Here is a 15,975-nt window from a genome sequence, read left to right on the forward strand (position 1 = left end):
CCACATTCCAAGGATGGTCTAATTTTCTCCTGTCCAGAACCTCTAAGTAGTAGGATCCTTGCCTTTTACAGTTGATAACTCTATAGGGTCCTTCCCAATTAGGGCCAAATTTCCCATGAGCTGGGTTTTTGGTTGCCAAAGAGACCTTTTTCAGGACGAGATCTCCTATGTTGAATCGCCTTGGCTTCACCATTGCATCATATTGCCTAGCCGTGAGATTTTTGTACTTTACTGTACTGTGCTCTGCATCTGTCCTTACCTCGTCTATTAGATCAAGGTTCAAACCTAGTCAAACCTAGTTGCTCCTCATTATCCTTATCTCGATACATCATCACCCTATGATTGGCCATATGCACTTCTGCAGGTATGACTACTTCGCTTCCATAGGCTAGCTTGAAAGGAGTTTCTCCCGTAGGGGTTCTCACTGTCGTCCTGTACGCCCATAGAACACCTGGTAACTCATCTGGCCATACTCCCTTTGCCCCCTCAAGGCGAGTCTTGATGATTTTCAACAAGGATCGGTTTGCAACTTCAGCTTGACCGTTGGCTTGGTGATGGGCGGGCGAGGAATAATGATTTTGAATTTCAAAGTGTGCACAAAAGTCCCTGAAAAGTGCATTGTCAAATTGTCGTCCATTGTCAGTCACCAATACTCTGGGCACTCCAAACCTACACACAATGTTCTTCCACACAAAATTTTTAACATTATGTTGTGTGATATTTGCTAACGGTTCAGCTTCCACCCATTTAGTGAAATAATCAATACCCACCACTAGAAACTTCATCTGCCTTGTGCCCAACGGAAAGGGACCCAAAATGTCTAGTCCCCATTGTGCAAAGGGCCACGAGGCCATCATCAAGGTGAGGTACTCTGATGGTTGCCTGAGGACATTGCTAAACCGTTGGCATTGGTCGCAGACCTTGACATATGCCTTAGCATCAGCTTGCATATTGGCCAATAGTACCCCGCAAGGACGACCTTGTGGACAAATGACCTAGCTCTTGAGTGATTGCCACACGCTCCTTCATGAACTTCTTTCAATACGTAGTTCGCTTCATCCAGAGCCAAGCATCTAAGATAAGGCTGAGAAAAACCTCTTTTGTATAGCACCTCGTCCATAAGAACGTACCTAGCCGATCTTACCCTCAGCATCCTGGCCTCATCTTTCTCTTCTGGAAGTCGTCTGTCTTTCAGGTATGATACAATCGGGGTCATCCAATTTCCTATGCTCTCTACCTGTTGTACTTCTAGGATATCTATACTTGGCATATACTGAATCTCATCAAATTCGTCCATGGATTCATTTGCTGAGGCTTCTTTCGCTATAGTATCAGCTTCCACGTTCTCCTCCCTTGGGATTTGAACGAAGGCTTCCTCGAATTTTTTCATAAGGCGCATCACCCTATTAAGGTACTTCCTCATCCATTCTTCCTTAGCCTTATATATCCCATTCACTTGGCCCATAATCAACTGAGAATCCCCCAAGACGAGTATGAACTTGGCTTCCACAGACTTAGCCAATTCTAGCTCGTTGAGGAGGGCTTCATACTCGACTTCATTATTAGTGGTTTGGTACTGCAAACGAACTTTGTGTTTCAGTTTATCTCCTTCCGGGGATTGTAGAACCACACCAATTCCTCCTGCGTGTTGTGTAGACGAACCATCCATATGGACGACCCATCTTTTATTGTTTTTCGTCTCATCATCATAATTTGGGGTAAACTCCGCAATGAAATCTGTTAGGGCTTGAGCTTTTATGGCATGCCTTGGTTGATATCTAATGTCAAACTTACTGAGCTCGACTGCCCATTGGATCAATCGTCCTGCAACTTCTAGTCTGTTCATTGCCTTCTTGAGCGGATGATCTGTCATGACATTAATGACATGTGCTTGGAAATAATGCCTTAGCTTCCTGGAAGCTATTATCAATGCGAAGGCTAATTTTTCCATTTGTGAATATTGTCCTTCCACTCCCCTCAATGCCTTACTTGTATAGTACACGGGCCTTTGCACTTTGTCTTCTTTTCTTATCAATGCTGAACTTACGGCATGCGGGGTGACTGCCAAGTACAAATACAACTCTTCTCCCAACACAGACAGACTTAGCAAAGGAGCCATGGTGAGATACACCTTTAGATCTTCGAAAACTTTCTGACACTCATCGGTCCATTCAAATGCTTTTTTAAGAAACTTAAAAAATGGCAAACATTTGTCAGTAGCTTTTGAGACAAACCTGTTAAGTGCAGCAACTCATCCGGTGAGGGATTGGATTTCTTTAGTATTTTGTTTAGGCTTCATGTCCAGTATTGCTTGAATTTTGTCAGGATTCACTTCAATTCCCCTATGGGAGACCATAAATCCAAGGAATTTCCTTGATGATACTCCAAAAGCACATTTGCTATGGTTCAACTTCATGTGGTATTGCCTAAGTGTGTCAAATGTTTCTTGCAGGTCGTCCAGATGCCTTCCCTCGTCCTGACTCTTCACCAGCATGTCATCTACATAGACTTCCACATTCTGCCCTATCTGCGAACGAAACATGTGGTAACCAATCTTTGATATATTGCCCCCGCATTCTTTAAACCAAAGGGCATCACCTTATAATAGAACAAGCCTTGACTGGTGACAAATGATGTCTTCTCTTGGTCTACCTCGTCCATCCTTATCTGATTGTATCCAAAGAAAACATCCATGAAGCTAAGCAACTTATGCCCCGCAGTGGAATCTACCAACTGGTCAATACGTGGCAGCAGGTAGCTATCCTTGGGGCAAGCCTTGTTTAGATCGGTGAAGTCTACATACATTCTCCACTTGCCATTTGCCTTCTTGACCATTACTACATTGGCCAACTAATCCGGATAGTACACTTCTCGAATAAACTTCGCCACAATTAACTTTTGAATTTCGTCTTTGATAGCATTATCTCTCTCAGGGGCAAACACCCTCTTCTTTTGTCGCACTGGCTTGGAGGAAGGACACACATTCAGACGGTGGGTAATGACACTAGGATCTATACCCGGCATGTCTTTATGACTCTAAGCAAACACATCAATATTTTTCTTCAAAAATTGGACAAGGTCCTTTTTAATCTTCTCTTTTAGATCTGCTCCAACCCTGGTACACCTCTTAGGGTTATTTTCATCCAAGGAAATATCCTCCAATGCTTTGGTGAGCTCTGCTACAACTCTCTTTTCTTCAATATTCATGGTCTGAACTTGTTTGTCCATGGCCAACATGGTCAGGTAACATTCTCTTGCTGCTAGTTCGTCTCCTTGTACTTGTCCTACTCCATGTTCTGTTGGAAACTTGACTGATAAGTGGTAGGTAGATGTAACAGCCTTCCAACTATTTAAAGTTGGCCTTCCAATTATGGCGTTGTAGGAGGATGAACAATCTACCACAAGGAAGTTCATATCCTTGGTGATTTGTTGCGGGTATGCCCCCACTACCACTGATAATGAAATAGTACCCATAGATTGTACCTTCATTCCACCAAAACCTACTAGGGGGAGTTCATTGGACAAAGTTGGTCTTGTCCTAACCTCATCTGTTGAAAAGCTGGATAATATAAAATGTCTGCCGAACTTCCGTTGTCCACTAGCACTCTTCTGGTTATGTAGTTAGCAATAAGTAAGGTGATGACGATAGCATCATTGTAAGGGTGATGAATTCTCTCAGCGTTTTCGTCTGTGAAAGTGATCGCTTGCTCGTCCGTGGACCTTGCCCTTGGTAATCGTCCAGAAAGTTGGACGCCTTGCACGACCTTCAAGTATGCTTTCTTGGACTTAGACGACTGGCCTGTTGAACTTCCCCCTATGATTACTCTTATTTCTCCGAGCGGTGGTCGCGATGATTCTTCTATCTTTCCTTTCAATTTCTCGTCCTTATGGTCTTGTCCAAGGAAATTCCTCAACTTCCCTTGCCTTATGAGATTCTCAATTTGCTGTTTTAAATCAAAACACTCGTCTGTATCATGCCCATGATCCCTGTGGAAGTGACAATACTTATTCCTATTGCGCTTATTGGGATCTCCCTTCATTTTCTCCGGCCACTTCAAGGAAGGATCATCCTTGATTTGCATAAGGACCTGCTCAAGTGGCATGTTCAAAGGGGTATATTGTTGATTTTATGTTGAAGAGCCAGGCTTCTTATTATCTCGATCTTTCCTTTCTTCTGTTCGTCCCTTCTTTGGACGAGAGCCTTGCTCGGAATGACGATTGGGGTTTGCTTCTATTCTCTCAGATCTCTTCCTCTTCTTAGCAATGATCGCGTCTTCTGCATTCATAAAATTTTGGGCTGAATGGGCGAGTTCGGCCATGGACTGAGGCTCTTTTTCATAGAGTTTATGTATGAATAAGTCCAAATTCACCCCATTATGGAAGGCTGCCAATAAAAGCTTGTCATCTACCTCGTCCACGCTCAGGGCTTCTCTGTTGAAACGAGTGATGAATGACCGCAGGCTCTCATTCTCTTCTTGTTCTATGGTTAACAAGCTGGACAAGGAACGCTTGTGTCTTTGTCCCCCAATGAAATTATTAACAAACACCTTGCTCAACTCTTCGAAAGAACTTACCGAATTCGGGGGTATTTTGCTAAACCAAACTCGTGCCGGACCTTTAAGGGTGGTAGGGAAGGCTCTACACATGATTTCATCAAGGACCTCTTGAAGGTGCATTGTTGTCTTGAAAGTAGCAATGTGATCAAACAGGTCACGCATTCCATCATACGAATCCAAAGAAGGCAACTTGAACTTTGATGGTAGAGGGTGACCGTTAATGGAAGCCGTAAAGGGGAATCAGTTATGTGGACCAAATCTTTTATAGGATTCGCCCTTCTCATGTTCTCTTTCATTTCTTCCATGACTTTCTTCATTTGGTCCATCTCCTCTTTCAAGTGTGGTACCGTTCGTGAAGTGGTGCCTCTTAACTGACTTCCAATTTCAGTATTTTCTCTGTCATCATGACTCTGTGTTTGTCCTCCTCCTTCACGCTCTTCACGTGTCTGCCTTCTCAGATTAATCTCCATTCTTAATTTTTGGTTTTGGTGAGTTAACTCCGCCATTGTAGCCGTCATAGATTGCACATGTTGGACAGATGATGTTTGCATGACCGATGCAGATTAGCGATCCCGATGGGGGTTGCTTGAAGCGTCTCTACTTCCCTGATGGCCTGGGCTAGTAGCCCTTGATCTGGTCCGAACCACTCAACCTTTGTCACGAAAAAGAAAACTGTAAAACAATCTCGTTTCCCACAGACGACGCCAATTGATGATTCCTTGGAAATTAGTAGGTTGAAAGTTTCGAACGCTGATGATCTTAGGGCTTGATCCTGAAAAAGCAAATACTAAGTCAGAGGGGACCGGTTAGAACCGGCCAAAAGTCCTCCGATGGTAAAGTCAATGGATTTGTGATTCCAAGTAAAAAGGAAGTATTCTCTGAAAAAAGTGTCTGAATATCCTTACCTTCTCATCGATGAATGCTTATATAGCATATGTGAAACGGTTATCTGTTTAATAACCGTTCCTATTGTCGAGGAGTCCGGAGGATCCGGAGGTAACTTCCATAACCGTCATGGAAGTTACCTTATTTGGACCTGTGTTCCATAATGGTTAATGGAGAACTCGGCTCATAGCAGTTCAACTCGTCCCTTACACTCGGTGGAAATCAAAGTCGTCCAAAGTCCAACCTGTTGTCCAATGAACTCGTCCATCTTTTATTAAGGACGAACGAGGTTATTAGGGACGACTTTTCCTCATGCATTCACTTCTTCCTAATTCCCTTTTCAAGTGTAGATCTTGTTTGTCCAAACGTTTCTAAGGACGGACAAGCTTCTCAAGGGACCTCGTCCGTTTAAAGATAAACGAGGTCATTATTGGGACGATCACTACATGCACTTGGTTCGCCCTAGTTGGTCTCTCATTGGACGAGCCACATGGACGAGCTCAGGAGTTGGTGGTTTTTTGTAACACCATCAATTTTCAAATTGCTTTATCCATTTATAAATTAGATTCTCAAAATAAAAATTATATATATATAAAATAAAAACACTTTTTTTTTTTTGGCTACAAAATAAACGTGTAATATTTGTTAATATTTTGAAGCTAGCCTCATGACACTCTTGGTTGTATTAGTAGTACGTAATATTAATAAAAAAGTGTGTAAACCTCAAATTGGAATGAATGAAAAATTATAACACTATAAAAATAAAAAATAAAAAAGTCTTATCGCACGTGCGAAGTGCGAGTGATGAGACTAGTTTTATACAATCATTTTTTCAAAACACTTAAATTATCTATTCTAAAAGCTATTTCAATAAAATATTTATTATTTAACCACTTTTTTAAAACACTCGCATTACTGTCACACACACCAACTGAAAAAGTGAATTGAGAAATGAAAAAAATACTCATTTACACATGAACAATAGCCACATAAATTTACACAATACTGTAACTTATATCATTTCACCCAACTTTACATAATCTGATATGATTGATTTTTGGGGTTAGATGTGCAAAATTTAGTCTTTATGCTACTATACATAGATTGATGCAGGTGCTCTTACCGCCGTAGTTTTGTTTTGTTTTGAAATTCAATTTTATTTTTAGTAAAATCAAGTTCTTCATGAAACTCAATTTTTACAAAATCGAGTTCTAATTAAATCTGGCTATGGTGGCAAAGGCTGACATGGCTTTTTCTTTATTAAAAAAAGGGGGGGAGAAATAAGGAACTCAATATCATGCAATCAAATACTGTGTAATATTTTTAAAACAAATCTCGATATTGCTAAACTTGATTAACATGTAATATTTCATCATTTCTTTCTCACAATCTTTTCTTACTCTTAGTCACTCGTCTCTCGGTCTCTCTTTTTCACACTCATCTCTCTTGGTATCTTTAAAAAACCCATTATGGTACTTCTTATTTGTTTGTTATAATCTATTTATTTCATTGAAATTGGAGGTTGCTTCTGCATCATTTGGTGAGATAATGAGTTACATAGCACTCCTCTATCTCTTTCTTTTTGTATTTTCTTTTTTCCAGGTTGAGGAGGGGACTGATCCTTTGATATTTCCCTTTGTAAAATTAGTGGTTAGTTGGTAATCTTTGTGAAACATCACCACCAGTGGCTTAAGCTTCATTTTAGGATTTCATGAAAAAACTAATTTTGCTGTCATTATTAGCAATCGCATTTAGCCCCTAACAATAAATCTTGATTGGGTTATATATAAAACACCCATGAAGCTATTTGATCTCTATGGACATTCAATGTTTCTCTTTTAGTTAGCTGTCCTGTTTTTGAGGTGATATGTTGAATCATATTTGTCATTGAGGGCTTATTGTTGATGTCTTTTTGCTGAGCCCTGAGCCCATTTGTTGAAATTGTGTGGTAAGGCTCATTCTAAATTATTTAAGTAGTTTGTCCTGAGATTCTTCAAAATTTGGCGCTTATTAACTCTATTCATAGTGATATCTCTAATGACCCATTAAAGCATATCTTCCCATTTTCTAACAATAGCTATACATTAAGGAAATACAAAAGCTGCTCAAAGAAATGATTTGATCTAAACCCTAATGCGGAGTTAGGGAAATTCATTAACTTGCTTGTTTATTTCTGTTCTTTGAAAGTATTCTCAATTGCTATTTATGGTGAAGTCAGTACTGTTAGTGATAGGATTCAATCTTTTATTGTTTGTGCTCTTTTTTGTGAATCTTTATTGGAATCTGCCTATGATCACACACATATTTTGTTACTTAAAACCTTGTTCAGGTTTGCAAAAAAAAAAAAAATCCCCTGGGTTTTCTTTGATGAAGTTTTTGAAAAGCTTTAACAAGTCAAGCTTTAACAAAATCTATCACAGGTTCTGTACCCACCGCCCCTTTTTTTATTGCTGAAAACTGGTTCTAAGACTAGTCATATTGCTTTGTGGGAAAGGAGAATCCAACTGTGGGAATTCATTAAAAGACCCAGCTACCTCAAAAACAAGATATTTATTAGAAGTTTAGTTTGTACGTGGACTTTTCCTTGTGAATAATGAGGCACCATTCACGCAGTAGAAGAAGAACAATTGACTTAGGTCAAGTTTCATGTGTCTCATGAACTCTTGAATGCTTCTTGTTGAATGTAAAGTACATTTTGAAAGATTCAGGGCTTGTTAGGATTGACAAGGTGTAGAGTAAAGTTGGCCTTCGACTAACTCAAAGATTCAATCAAATGATAAGATGAAAAATTTTGGTATGCCACTCAACCGGAGGAGGTAGTAGATGACACTCATCATCACTAATAGCAGATGTCACTCAACATAGCCAAGTCATACACTTGATTGTTAGAACTTAAGCAGAATCACTCAACTTCAAAGCAAAAACACTTACAAATAATTTTCTAGATAAAAACTATCCCACTTCTTCTAATTTCTCATTGATGTTTATAGGTGAATACATTGTATGTAAAATAAATACTTATAACTTCCAATACAGATGACAACTCTCTAGATTGACTTCACACTATAATCAAATTATTTGGTTGAAACAACTACCAACAAAACTTATAATTAACTTTGACTGAATAATAAAGATAAATAAAAGACAAATGAACTTATAAATAAATGACCAATTCTATTTTACTTCACTCTATTCCCTCCTCCTCTCCCTCAATCCAACAGAGACATCAAGATATATATTTTTTTATTTTTTTAATAGTAGAAAACATGTATTTATACTCCATGCAAAGACTATGAGCTAGCGGATTTTTCAATGGACTGGTTATGTGAGTGTCTCTTGGACCCCAAGTAAGCCAGATTACCGGGCCCAAAACCGACAGACTTTTTTTATTGATAAAACAATATTAGTGGACTACGGATTTACTGTCATGCACAATTGCTGCTATATTAACTTATCTTTCCCGGCCCCCTAGAGAAATTCAAGTCCAATCCAAATGAAGAAGACTTATTTGGAACTTGTTAATTAGTAGAGCTAGCTATGACCCATGACACAGTCCACAGATTTGATTAAAGCATCACATGTAAAATAGTCAAATTAAAGTTGTTATTATATTAAAATAACCATCCAATCTTTTTGTTTTTAGAGTGGGTGAGGACTGAGAATATCGGTGTGGCTGACTTATACGTGTAAGAACCTCAAAAACAAGATGACAAAAATGGCGACAAAGAACAACAACCCAAACCAAACACAGGAAAAGGATTCAATGAATTCTAATATGTATGAATGTTTGTCTCATTGTATAACGAATCCACCACCTTGTCGGCCATATGATTCATATATATATATATATATATATATATATGGGGACGAGTAGCATATTTAATTTTAACCAAAGTACAAAATAATTTGTGCAAATACCCAAACTTTTTTTTCCCTCTCCCATTGTGATATCCTTTGGATTTAGTTTAGTTTAAAGTTCAACCAACACCACCAACAATTTGGTATATTCTAAAAAGTTTAAAAAAGCTTTCCGCCAAAGCCATTAACTCCTAAGAACTTTTCTACCCCCTCCTCCCAAAAAAAAGCTTATCATAACTTGTATGAATTTGACTTTATGAGCTCTCAAGAAGAAAATTCTACACTAGAGTGTGAAAGGACCAGCTTTCTGAGCTGTTAGTCACTCCTCACTAACGTGGGATTTGCTCCAAAGTTTTTAGCACTTTTTCCTGTTTTTTTTTTTTTTTTTTTCATGGAGAGAAGAAGAATATATAGAAAGAAAAAGAAAAGAAACTTCAAGGGCATGTATAGATTTATAATAATAATGCATTGACTTTTCATGCTGAGGAAATGTAGAGTGCCTCATTGCCTCAAATGTAGTTTTCATAATGATTTAAATTTGAATTATTTTATATACTTGGAGGCAAAACCAAGAAATTAATGAAGGAGCAAGGGAAGAACTGTGACGAAAAAGAATAGCCCAGTGAATAGTTTGAAATTGGTTACATACGTGGACTCTAAAATAGTGATAAGAATAATACGAATATAATCATAATCACATAACTTAAACAACTACAATTAACTATTTTCCTTCATCTTCGAGATACATAAAATTCACATAGTTACTATAACAAGCTTGTAAACTTACACAATTAAATACAACTAAATTGAATTATTTTTAAGCAAAATCATATAAATTTTACACAATTTTTATTATTATTCTACACCCATTTGTATTGAGTGCTTTTATAATGTTTACATGAAATACTAGCATTATTGACAGACCCCACTGGAAAAACACTAGTAGCTCTTCTCTCAGAGTCGGTGTCGCTGTCATATTATTAATGGGGGTAATGGTGCCACACGTGCACATCTGATAGGACCCATTCGTGTGAGTGAGAGAGCAGAGTAGCACGCACAAGGCAAGGCATGCAGAGAGCGAGCAGAGAGATATTGGGAAGTGTACACACTAAATTCTTGTAGTATTCCTTTTTCCTCTAAGCACAATGGAATTTCTTTTTCTTCCTTTTCTCTTATATGCATGTGCATATATAGGACTTAGCATCTTGATGTGTCATTGAATGCAAATGAATAGTTTTTTTTAAATATGTATTACACTAAAGATTTTATTGGTCCACCATCATGATTTTATGGGATCCATTTAAAAGTGTGACAATTGACAGGAGAATTTTGGCTCTAGGATTTTGGATTTCATTCAACTTCATAAAACTGTACGTTGAAGAAAGGTCTTTCTTTACCATAAAATTCTGGGGGTGATGACCTATTTTAATCACATTTCTCTTCCTGCAGGTTTATATAATTTGGTATATTAGGCCCTTTAAATTTGGTGGATTAAGTTTTTAATGGTTTCCTTCTGTTACAAAAAAGTAAGTTGTAATATATACCTGGCCGATGGTTTTGGTGGTATTGGAGAAAGGTGGAATCAGATTTACGTTTATGCTTGATGCTCGATACTCGAAGACAATCCTCAACCAAAAAACCATTACTAACACACAAATAGTCCTGTAAAAAATTCATTATAAGAATAGAATCTCCTTGAAGATTTTATTATTGTGAACTTCACTGGAAAAGTAACTTTGTGATTTCAGATTCTCAAGCTTTCACATTGGGATCACAAGTAGAGACGGAAAGCTAGCATGATTTTTCAATATAGCTCGAGGAGAAGCATGAATTTTTCTCTCAAAAGACTAGGTGTGGCAGCCTCTAAACTTAAAGAAAAAATCGTGCATAAGGCATTTTATATAGGAATTATGTTTGAATTAGGTTAATTAAACAAAAGAATCTAGAAGTTTGATTTACACAACCTCGCTCGAGGCCTTGGGGTCGCCGTGAGACACTTTGACTTCTATTGAGAATGCTTTTTCTTTCAGCAAACCTTTGAGCAAATTCAAATATAATCTTGTGTTTTACTGTCTCACTTGGGAGTTTTCATCTTGCTTGATCAAGATTTTTTTTTAGTTAGCAAACCTTCAAAAAATTTCAAACATAAACTTAAACGAGATTTTCCAATGAGAATTATATCAACAAATTTGAAAATCAATACAAGCTAATGTCACAGAATGAAATTTACGTGTCAACACTAAAATCCTTACAATAATAATAATAACAACACTAAGAATAGAAAGAAAAGTAACATGAAAATGAAATCTCATGCATATGAATATGATGATGAAAGTGGTGTTTTTAAGTCTCAACCAATACTTTAGAATCGTTCTTAATGGATTCCTTCATGTAACTATTTGTCGTGTATGAGATAAATGGACAACATCCACTATCAAGGGTTAATCAAGTACTCAAAATTACTTGGACACTCACGTTGGGGAAAAAAAAAACAAAAGCAATAGAAGGAAAAATTGTGAACTCAAAGCTACACATTAATTTGCTCACCCATCGTATTCAACTAAAAGAAAGTAAGCGCATTAAAGCTTGGGAGCTCAAAAATTGCACCTTCACCCACTCATATCGTATTCAACTAAGAGAAAGTGAGTGCATCGAGCCCACTTCCTAGCTTTTCCACACACTGTAAAGCAACTTAACAATGGAGCCATTACTCCTTCTTAAAGACCTTTCAGGGCCGGGTCTCCATGACATAACAGTGTGGACCCAAATTCCATAAATTTGTCTCCTATCTTTTACATGCAACATTTTGCAGTTCAAATTCATTCTTGTCCTGCAGGGAAAAGCTGGATTAGAGAACCTTTTGTGAAAGTCTATGCCCTAATCATGCAATGTAACTCAACGATGCTATATGATGATCTTGGTATTTTGTAAGGGAGAAAAACAAAACTAATAAGTAAAGTTGAAAGACAGAACAAGTTAATCTAGAATTCTTTGCGCCTGCTAAGGGTTATAAAATTATATTTCTTTGCTTTACATGCTTTACAAACTTATGTCAAAAAGCACACATTAAAGATGTTAAAGTTATGCATGCTTGGATGATTAAATTTTTTAAAAAACATATTAAACTTTATCGATCAATTAGTTGTAAGAACATGGACAGGTTATTTTGTCTTTGTGTGAATGTGCTCTATGCATACAAGACATAAATTGGAGATGTCACCCTCAAATAATGTGACACTCCAACTAGTGTCCTGTACAGATAGGATAGGACACAAATAGTAAGCCATGTCCTATTAACTAGAAAAGGAGGCCGATTCTTTACTCCATTGATGTAAGATTTTCCCAATAAAATTCAATTCATCAATAATTAAACTCCAAATAATACAGCTAAACCCTAAGCCTATTATGATCCCATCTTGAAAAGGATGCAATATCGGACCCAGCCTCATCAATGCATGTGGCAATGAGCAACAAATCATTCTTACTAGGAGGCTCCACGGTAAAAAAAGACCATTTCTATCATTTTGACTTACCTTTCCATAACTTTTTCCAATTTGTATGGCCCCGACCTTGGAGGAAGTATACCCTGTTATGCGTGTATACTTCATCCCACTCACAGCTGCGTGGGTCTCACAGCCTGTACAGCTAGGACACAAATAGAAAGCCATGTCCTAGTAGCTAGAAAAGGAGGCAGTTTCTTTACTCCATTGATGTACGATTTTCCCAATAAAATTCAATTCATCAATAATTAATCTCCAAATAATACAGCTAAACCCTAAACCTATTAAGATCCCATCTTGAAAAGAATGCAATATTGGACCCAGCCTCATCAATGCAAGTGGCAATGAGCAACAAATCATTCTTACTAGGAGGCTCCATGGTAAAAAAAGACAATTTCTATCATCTTGACTTACCTTTCCATCACTTTTTCCAATTTTTATGACCCCAACCTTGGAGAAAGTATACCCTGTTATGAGTGTATACTTCCTCCTACTCATAACTGTGTGGGTCCTACTAGTTGTGAGTGTGAGGAAATATACACCCGTAACAAGGTGTATTTTTCCTCAACCTTGATATAGCAAAGTAATGACAAGCAACCAGACTTTAGCTTTTCGGGTCATGTCAGGAATTGTAGGTTAAAAAAAATGGAAAGAGTTAGGGCCTATTTAGTAATGTTGTTCTAGTAACGTTGTTTGTATTTTTTAGAAATACGTGTGGGTGAAAAAGTGTGTGAAAATATGTGTAAAAATACGTGTAATGTTGTTTAAATACTGAAAACTGTTGTTTAAACAATGGTAACAAACGAGCCCTTAATGTTCTTAGAGTTATTGTTAAGGGCAAAAACTTGCTGCATAGCTCACATTCGTATGCATGTGAAAAAAATAACTGAAATTGTAATTAGAAGTTACGATTTTTAATTTGAATCACAATTGCAACTGCTTTTTTATGTGTATGTAAATGTGTGTATCTTAACGTGTGTATAATAAACACTATATGACTATCTTCACTAGAACTTCTAGATAAATAGGTCCCAACCTGGCTTGTAATTATTTTATTTTTTTCTTTTTTGACAAACGAGGGTGTCTTTTGAGTATCTGATTATTCTTTTGCGTGTATGCAATCTCCGGTCCTTCAAACCAGTGCCGGCTCAAGGCCTAGGCCTAAGACCCCACAATAAATAAAAAATTTCCCTACTAAAAAAAGGCCCCATCTCCATTAGTAAAAGGCCCAAAATTTTATAAAAATATAACATTTTTTAAATAATTGGTACTTTTTTTTAAGAGTGATGCTAAAAATACCACAAATTTTATTATAGATTTAACTAACATATCACCAATCACATAAAAAAGTAATTCAAATACAAATAAATTAAGTTGTTGAAATTCATCAATTATAGTCGTAATCACATTTATTGTGAACATTTTGTAGTATTTTTCATTTTCATTTCTAACAAGGCTTTTAAAATAGGAGATCAATAAAAATTTAACCCAATTGAAACCCTAAAATGTTTCAAATAAAATGCTGCAAATGTGATAATTCACCAATGATGACTAATCTCCTACTAAGCCACACACCAAATAATATCTATCTATCTCTTTCTCTTAAAAAGAATATATAAAATTAAAATTTAGATTACAACTGTACTTAACTATGCATAGTCATATATCCAAGTTAAAGTAAGTTCCTTTTGATTCAACTATAATATTCAATCTTCTATTTGAAATTAACCTTAGTTTAGCTAGTATTATTCATCAATTTCTGTATTTACATCAAATTAGTCTTAATTTAATAAGTATTATATAATTTTATTTAATTAATGTTTACATATAAAAAGACCCCATATAAATTTTTTGCCTTAGACCCCAAATTTTGTTAGGCCGGCCCTGCTTCAAACACCAAGATATTACAGGGAGGAACCCCATGGGAATGACCCCAAGATGCTACGAAGAGATTTCAAACCCAAAATCTCATAAATATTATGAAGCTTTAAGAACCACTAAACCAATCCTTTGGGATTACTTGCTTTGTAATTCTTAGCAACAAACTTTTCTAATAATCTTATTCTTTTCACCTAAAGGGGCTATCATCGGTAAAAGAATAATGCTAATAGACAATAGGCTGGAGTCTCCAAAAGATTAAAAAGAAAAGAATGCTATTGGAGGAGTATTTCGGAGAAATGAAGAATACAATATCTCTTCCCATAGAAAAATTGGATGTCACAGGATAGATAGAATCCAGGTGGAGTTCGCTATCTCTCCTTTTGCTTTTAACTAAATTCCAAAATATATATGCAAAGATAAAATTATTCCGAAAAGTACATGTTTAACAGTTGATTAGTGCCCAAACAAAGTTTCATTCAAATAACCACCAAGAGGAATTTTATACACGAATCATTATATTACTTAAGTAAATGAACCATCATTTAAATTACTAAGTAAAGTCCTCTTCACTAATATCTTTTTCATTTTATGATTTAAATTAAATTTATATTTATTATTGCAAGACCTAAAATTCTAAATAATGTGACATTATGTGAATAAAAATCTTCAATCCCTACTCGAGGGTTTCACTTTATATTGAACTAATTGTAACTTATCACATATTCATTTTTTATTTAATCTTTTCTTCATAAAAGAACTAAAATATATAACAAATAGAAAAACATACACATACTATACCACAATCGCTAGAATATGTCGTGAATACTTTTACACCTTAACTAGTGAGACAGATGATTTTTTTTTCTACGTCATTGATACTATATTTTAAAAAGAAATGATATATCCACAACATTTTTACAACAAATCTTAAGTAGTAAGTTGTTACTGGTTGTTATTGTTGGGTTAAAAAAGTAATCTCAGTGCTAAATTTAAATTTGAACCAATAACAACTAACCACCTGTTATTTGTTGTGAAAATATTGTAAAAATATTTGTGATTTGTTATGAAAATATTGTGTGCATTTGGCTACCAATTAAAAAAGCCAGCTTATTTTTGTTACTATTTATGAGTTCCATTGCACTTTTTGGTACTATTCATAGGTCTCACTGTACTATTTCTGCTAACTTTTACTTTTATTTACAGTACTTTTAACAAAAAATTTTCGGTTTCAACAAAATAAACAGACCCATAGTTAAATAAAACCAATATCACCTATAATTTAATTAGTAAATTAA

The 15,975-nt window shown here is 36.2% G+C and overlaps 1 protein-coding gene across 1 annotated transcript; it reads right to left on the reverse strand.

Moving 5' to 3' along the window:
* Positions 1-856: 856 nt before the first annotated feature.
* Positions 857-2,119, reverse strand: LOC126691095 (uncharacterized). Its single transcript, XM_050386173.1, has one exon. The coding sequence runs from the start codon at positions 2,117-2,119 to the stop codon at positions 857-859; it is 1,263 nt and encodes a 420-aa protein (XP_050242130.1).
* Positions 2,120-15,975: the final 13,856 nt, after the last annotated feature.

This window comes from Quercus robur, chromosome 7 (assembly GCF_932294415.1).
Source record: "Quercus robur chromosome 7, dhQueRobu3.1, whole genome shotgun sequence".
Taxonomy (NCBI): Eukaryota; Viridiplantae; Streptophyta; class Magnoliopsida; order Fagales; family Fagaceae; genus Quercus; species Quercus robur.